Source organism: Hylobates moloch, unplaced genomic scaffold (assembly GCF_009828535.3).
Source record: "Hylobates moloch isolate HMO894 unplaced genomic scaffold, HMol_V3 SCAFFOLD_6, whole genome shotgun sequence".
Lineage (NCBI taxonomy): Eukaryota > Metazoa > Chordata > Mammalia > Primates > Hylobatidae > Hylobates > Hylobates moloch.
In genome coordinates this window covers 102,790,013-102,796,933 of record NW_026652281.1, presented here as the reverse complement: position 1 = coordinate 102,796,933, position 6,921 = coordinate 102,790,013, and the positions used below count along the sequence as shown (strand labels likewise).

General features: G+C 58.8%; 1 protein-coding gene across 3 annotated transcripts; it reads left to right on the top strand.

The window, feature by feature from the left end:
- Window positions 1-1,031: 1,031 nt before the first annotated feature.
- Window positions 1,032-6,800, top strand: EXOC3L1 (exocyst complex component 3 like 1). 3 transcript variants are annotated; one of them, XM_032157602.2, is made up of 14 exons: window positions 1,032-1,198; window positions 1,485-1,537; window positions 1,969-2,129; window positions 2,210-2,429; window positions 3,318-3,930; window positions 4,017-4,134; window positions 4,270-4,395; window positions 4,497-4,597; window positions 4,807-4,917; window positions 5,690-5,819; window positions 5,922-6,044; window positions 6,123-6,278; window positions 6,369-6,493; window positions 6,575-6,800. In XM_032157602.2, the coding sequence occupies exons 1-14, from the start codon at window positions 1,182-1,184 to the stop codon at window positions 6,783-6,785; spliced, it is 2,265 nt and encodes a 754-aa protein (XP_032013493.2). In that variant the 5' UTR covers window positions 1,032-1,181; the 3' UTR covers window positions 6,786-6,800. The 3 variants fall into 3 exon arrangements, with proteins under 3 accessions (XP_032013493.2, XP_058297073.1, XP_058297072.1); XM_058441090.1 differs by having other exon boundaries at window positions 6,120-6,278; window positions 6,575-6,793; XM_058441089.1 differs by having other exon boundaries at window positions 6,120-6,493; window positions 6,575-6,793.
- The last annotated feature ends 121 nt before the right edge of the window (window positions 6,801-6,921 follow it).

Below are 6,921 nucleotides of genomic sequence, written 5' to 3'. Positions count from 1 at the left end.
CACTATATTGCCCAGGCTAGTCTCAAACTCGTGGGCTCAAGCGATCCTCCCACCTCAGCCTCCCACAATGCTGGGATGACAGGTGTGAGCCATTGCACCTGATCAGGATCCACACCTTTAAGGGAGTAAGACAAGCAGAACTGGGCAGATGTAATTATATTATAGGCCTCAGCCTATCCCACTAGGATCTCTGAAATTGGGGTAGCACTTCTGAAGGGTTCATGTTCACACGATGGTACCATGCTTTTGCACCCCAATATTGCCTGAGAGACTCAGAGGTGTGATCTCAGTAGCCTACACTCCTGGCAGCTGGAGAATGAGCGCTTCTGTCCTGAAGGGTGGATTTGGGTGGTGGACTGAACATCCACTAAATTATTATCACCTTATAGTCCCTTCCCTGGCTCCCTATAACTCTCAAGATAAACACAGCTGCCCATTTGCGGTGACTCACGCTTGTAATCCCAACACTTTGGGAGGCTGAGGCAGGCAGATCGCCTGAGCCCAGAAGGCTGCAGTGAGCTATGATGGTGCCACTGTACTCCAGCCTTGGTGACAGATCGAGACCCTGTCTAAAAAAAGATAAACACAGCTTTCATGACCCTCTCCTGCCACCCCCCCACCACACCCCTCTTCACAACAGCCTGCCACCTCTCACTCCTCTGCAGAGGTACACATCCTCCTCAGAGGCCGGCCAATACAGTTTTCATCCTGTGCTGTTGATGTTGTCTTCATCCATATCTGCACACTCTGCCCACCACCCCAGGTTGAGGCCAAGTCTAGCAAATCCCTGTCTCCTCTCCTGAGCACTAAGAGGTTCTGGGTAGGCTGGTCAAGACTGGTTGAGTACACATACACCCCACCACCCCCTCCCGCCCCTCAGGGAAGTGTCGCCCAGCCGTCCCCACCCTCCGTGCAGACACTCTTTCCTGTTGGGAATAAAATGCCAGCAACTCAGCTTCCTTCCTTTCTGTCGATGGCCTTGGGGAGGGAGGAGCCTTGGTGGGACGAAGGGGCTTCTGGGCTGGGGAGTGGGAGAGAGACTTCCTTGGGGAGCGGAATTCAGCTACACGCTGGAGTCAGCTGGAGTCGCCCAGGCCCTGTGAGCAAGTGGCAGGCGTGCCCAGCTGCACTGGGGAGAAGGCTGTTCTCAAGGCCAAGGTCATTTGTGGAGGGAGAACTGGATGCCTGATCAAATCTGGTAAGTTCTGTACCAAACTGTCCTGTGCAGCTCAGAGCAGGACCAGGGTCCAGTGGAGACCTGTGCCCACCCTGTCTCGCTTGACATCTGCAGGGGCACAACTGGGAAACGTAGCAGGCAAAGCCTCCCCGGTGCCCTCCGCATCACACCCCCTCCCTCTCACTTCCTGAGGGGGCCGGGAAGAACCTCCTTCCTCCTCTCAGACGGGCTTAGACAGAGGCAGCAGCTCACAGGGCATCTACTCTGCCTGCTTGCCCCGGGCCCACCTCAGCTCTGGCTCCTCCAGGCCTGCAATGGACTCAGCAGCCAAGGATGAGATGCAGCTGGCGTTGTCCCCTGGTATGAACCTTTTGGGTGGACTGGGGGAGGAATGATGGCAGCAAAGATGGGACTGGTTGGGCTCAGTGGCTCATGCCTGTAATTCCAACACTTTGGGAGGTCGAGATGGGCAGATGACCTGAGGTCAGGAGCTCCAAACCAACCTGGCCAACATAGTGAAACCCCATCTCTACTAAAAATACAAAAACTAGCTGGGCGTGATGGCACACGCCTGTAATCCCAGCTCCTCGGGAGGCTGAGGCAGGAGAATTGCTTGAACCCGGGAGGCGGAGGTTACAGGGACCCGAAATTGCACCACTGCACTCCAGCCTGGGCAACAGAGCGAGACTCCATCTCAGTAAATAAATAAATAAATAAATAAGAAAGCTGGGACTGGGGGCGTTGGGCCCTCCCTCCCTGACTACATGGCTGCCCAGGTTATTCCTGCCCAGGGCCTGAGTGGCCGGAGCAGGAGCGGGCAGAGCAGCTGGCCCGGGGTGCAGCGCTCAAGTGGGCCTCAGGCATCTTCTACCGGCCGGAGCAGCTGGCCAGGCTAGGCCAGTACCGCAGCCGCGAGGTGCAGCGTACCCGCTCCCTGGAAGCACGCCTCAAGGTGGGCATGGGGCAGGGGGTGCGGGTGCTGGGACTGTGCTGCAGGGCTGGCCCAGCCTCACTGGCTCCATCTTTCCACAGTCAGTGGTGCAGTCATACCTGGAAGGCGTGCAGACTGGTGTGTGGCAGCTGGCCCGGGCCATTGAGGTGGTGCAGGGAACCCGGGAGGCCCTGAGCCAGGCCCGTGGGTTGCTCCAGGGCATGTCCCAGGCCTTACAGACTCTAGAGCCCCTGCGGGAGCGGGTTGCCCAGCACAAGCAACTGCAGGCCCTGTCTCACTTGCTGCCTCGGCTGCGGGCAGGTGAGCGTGCAGGGGACCCTGGGCCTCAGCCTCCAATAGTCAGCCCACAAACACCCATCCCTAATCAAGGGGCTGGGGCACTAGATGGGGAACTGCATAGAGGAGCACACCAGGGACCTCCCAGACAGTACCCTGGGCTTCCCATGGCCTATGAGGCAGGGTGCAAATCAGCTCATCCTGGGATTCCCACATGTGGGATGCTTGAGTCAGGAGGGACACCCAGTCACGTGACCCTGGCCACCTGGTTATCAGTATACTGAAACTCTTCCCTAACAGAGTGGCTGAGCGAGTACTGGCAGGACCCCTCGATTTCCTCTGCCTTCCCTCCAGGATCCTCAGCTTCCTCATATTCCATGAGCTCATGGGTTGACCTCTGGCTCACCAGGTCTCTAGGACATTGCCAAGATCTTCTTAGATTGGCCAGTACTCTACTGGTTATTTTATTTATTTATTTATTTATTTATCGTTTTTTGTTTTGTTTTTGAGACAGAGTCTCACTCTGTCGCCAGGCTGGAGTGCAGTGGTGTGATCTCGGCTCACTGCAACCTCCACATCACAGGTTCAAGCAATCCTCCTGCCTCAGCCTCCCGAGTAGCTGGGATTACAGGCATGTGCCACCATGCCTGGCTAATTTTCATATTTTTAGTAGAGATGGGCTTTCACCATGTTGGCCAGCCTGGTCTCAAACTCCTGACTTCAAGTGATTCACCCACCTTGGCCTCCCAAAGTGCTGGGATTACAGGCATGAGCCACTGTGCTCAGCTTACTCTACTGGTTGTTAAATATTTTATACATCATCCCAGCCCTGGGCCTCAGTATCCCCTGCTGTGCACATTGAGGCGGTGGGAAGGCTGAGACCCAGGGCTGTCTCCTTTTCACTCTCGTTAGTGCCGGCTGCAGTGGCCCACACACAGACTCTGATTGATGGCCAACAATTCTTGGAGGCATATGTGAGCCTTCGAGAGCTGGAGCAGCTGCGAGAGGATACGTGGGCACCCCTGGGGGGCCTGGAGTTGCCAGTCTTCCAGGGGCTGGACCTTCTGTTCGAGGCACTGGGCCAGGCTGTGGAAGCAGCTGCAGGGACCGCAGGGAAGCTGGCACGAGAGGACCCAGCCCTGCTGGTGGCTGCTGTGCGTGTGGCAGAGGTGGAGACTGGACGAAAAACCACCCTGGGCCAGGTCCCCCGGGACTGGCGTCAGCGCTGTCTGAGGGCACTACAGGAGGGCCTGGAGCGGGCCCACTTTGGGTCACCTCTGCTGCCTGCACCAGGGGCCCTACCAGGGTGGCTGGAGGCTCTGCGAGTGGCCCTGCCAGTCGAGTTGGTCACAGCTGAGGCACTAGTAGCGCCTTGCTGCCCGCCACAGTACAACGTGGTCCAGCTATGGGCCCACACGCTGCATAGTGGTTTGCGCCGCAGCCTGCAGAACCTCCTTGCAGGGCCTGAGCTAGAAGCTGCGGATGCCTTCGCCTTGCTGCACTGGGCACTGCATGTGTACCTGGGGTCAGTGCCTTTGGGGCAGCGGGCCATGGGGGATCAGAGGCTGGGGGCCTGGTGGCTTGGTGTGACACCAGGCCACCCATCTCCAGGCAGGAAATGATGGGGAGCCTGGAGTTGGGGCCTGAGGCTGATGTGTCCCAGCTGGAGCCCCTTCTGACCTTGGAGAACATTGAGCAGCTGGAGGCAACATTTGTGGCCAACATCCAGGTGAGTAGTTGGGGCACAGGTCCAGAGAAGTCCTACTTATCTGCTGTGGGCCTTATCTGCAGAGTGGAACGTCTACCCATCTCCTGCAGGGTCAGATCCTTGCTATATTCCTTTGCCCCTGGCCCCTCCCCCCAGGCAAGTATGTCTCAGTGGCTGCAGAATGTGCTGGATGGGGAGGTAGCTGAGTGGGGCCGGGAGCAGGGGCCCAACACAGACCCGTCTGGCTCCTATTACTCACCAATGCCAGCCATCGTGCTGCAGGTAGGTGGGAAGTGGCCAGACAGGCAGGCAGCCTCCATGGGGCAGTGGGGAGGAGAGGAAGGAGGGAGGCTTTGCCGATGGCTGCTCATTTCTGCCTGCAGATCCTGGAAGAGAACATTCGTGTGGCCAGCCTGGTCAGTGAGTCACTGCAACAGCGAGTGCACAGCATGGCACTGTCAGAACTGGGCATATTCTTGAGGAGGTCTGCTGAGGCACTGACCCATTCCTGATCCCTATCCCTGCTCCCCAGGCAGCCCAAAGGGGCGCTGAGTGAATAAGACATGTCACAGGGAAAGGGCTCTTTCAAACAAGGACTTGGGTATCTTGGAGGTGGGACAGGAGTACCAGGGACTGGGGCTGTGGGGGTTCCAGCATAGCAGCAAGTCCAGGAGCCACCTCTGCCCATTGCAGCTTCAGTGATGCTCTGATCCGATTCTCCCGAGACCACTTAAGGGGGAAATCAATGGCCCCTCATTACGTGCCCTACCTACTGGCTGCCCTCAACCACAAGTCAGCACTCAGGTACCAGAAGGCCCCCAGGGAACCCCGCCTTCACTAACCCCCTATTGAGTACCTATTATGTATGGGCTCAGCCCACACTGGGACACTAGAGACTTTGGACTCACATCGCCCTGGGGTTCCAATTCTAGTTCTGCTAATTACTAGTTGTGTGACCTTGGATGAGTTACCTAATCTCTCTGAATCTGACTTTTCTCATTAGTATTATGTGGGTACTAATGGAATGTTCTGAGAATCACATGAGATAAGATGTAAAGTGCCCACCACAGTGCCTGGCTCATGGTGTCAATTGTTCATTCGTCCAGCAAATATTTCAAGGCCCTACTCTGTGCCAGTAATGTCTGGGGTTACAGTTCTGTGTAAACACACACACACACACACACACACACACACACACACACACACACACTCCCTTCCTCTTGGGTGGTATGTTCTTTTTGGTGGGGGCAAGGAAAACAAGTGATGATTTTTTACTCCCTCCTCACTGGGATAGTTCCCTTCCTTTACGAATGAGGAAACAGAAACCGAAAGAATGTTTTGCTCAAGGTCGCACCGCGAATTTGAGGCAGGTCCCGCTGGGCTGTGTCCTTTGTGGCTCGCCGAGCGCCCGCCTCCCAGCCCTGGTCCATGCCTGGGACCAGAAGTGCAGGGAGCCGCTGTTCTCGCTCCCTCCCGTCAAACACTTGCCCCACAAGGTGGCGCCGGAGGGGCTGGGCCACCGAGGGCCATGTGGGCCTTGGCCTTGGTCCTGAAGCCGCAGTTTTGCTCGGTCCAGCTCCTCAGGGTCTGTCCTACAGCTGGACGGGGCGGCTTCAGGGGCCTTGGCTCCAGTGGAAGCTGCGCTGGACGAGTTGCAGAGGAGGATCTACCGCCTGGTGTTCGAGGCGCTGCAGGCGGAGCTCCAGGTGAGGCCTCCTTCAGGTCAGGATGGGAGCAGATGGAGAGGTGGCGGTACAGCTACGTATGGGGGTCTCCAAGGCAATGCCAGGTCTGGATCATTTCCCCAGCCCCTGTTCGCGGATCTGCCCTCGCGCCAATGGCTGTCGAGCCCTGAGCTGCTGGAAAGTGTGTGTGAACGGACAGGGCGCTTCTGCCGGGACTTCTGGCGCGTGCGGAACCCCACAGTTCAGGTGCGTTGGGGGAAAAGGCTGGGGAAGGGGCGGCGCGGGTGAGAGGCGACCTGCACCCGCCTGAGTGCCTCCCAGCAGCTGCTGCTGGCTGAGGCCGAGCGCGCCGTGGTGCTCCAGTACCTGAGCGCGCTGATGCAAGGCCGCCTGGTGTGCCGCGGAGCCGACGAGAGGACACAGGCGGCCGCGCGCCTGCGGCACGATGCTGCCCAGCTTCAGCAGCTTTTCCTCAGTTTGGTGAGAGCTTCTTGGGTGGGCAGACGGGCGTGTCTCAGTGGTTGGGTGGGAGACGAGGGCTGCCGCGAGACCCTACCCCGACGTGCTCAGGGCCTGGAGGAGAACGCGCACTGCGCGCCGGTGCTGCTCGCCCTGAGGGAGCTGCTAAACCTCCGCGACCCCGCGCTGCTGGGCCTGGAGGTGGCTGGCCTGCGGCAACAATTTCCCGACGTGAGGTGCGGACTGGGGGCCAGAAGGGAGGAGAAGCCGGAGGGCGGGAAGGACGGGGCTGACACGCCTCCTTGGTGCCCCTGCAGCGAGGACCACGTCTCCGCCCTCTTGGGCCTGCGCGGGGACTTGTCCCGGGAGCAGCACCTGGCCGCGCTCAGCTCCCTGCAGGCTGCGCTGCCGCCCTCGCCCCGCGCAAGCAGCCGCGTCCTCTTCAGCCTCGTGCCCGCGCCCGCGCCCGCGGCGGCCTCCTGCCTGCCTTCGGGGTCCTGCGCCCGAGCCCTGCTGCTCGCAGAATAAACCACGGCTCCCGGACGCCTGAGTCTGTGTGTGTTGGGGAAGATGGGATGGAATAAAAGTGCCCACGAGGGTTGAGGGAATTCTTGCAGAGTGACACGCTTAAAGTATCCTGGCTCCAGTCCTGGTACACGGGCTG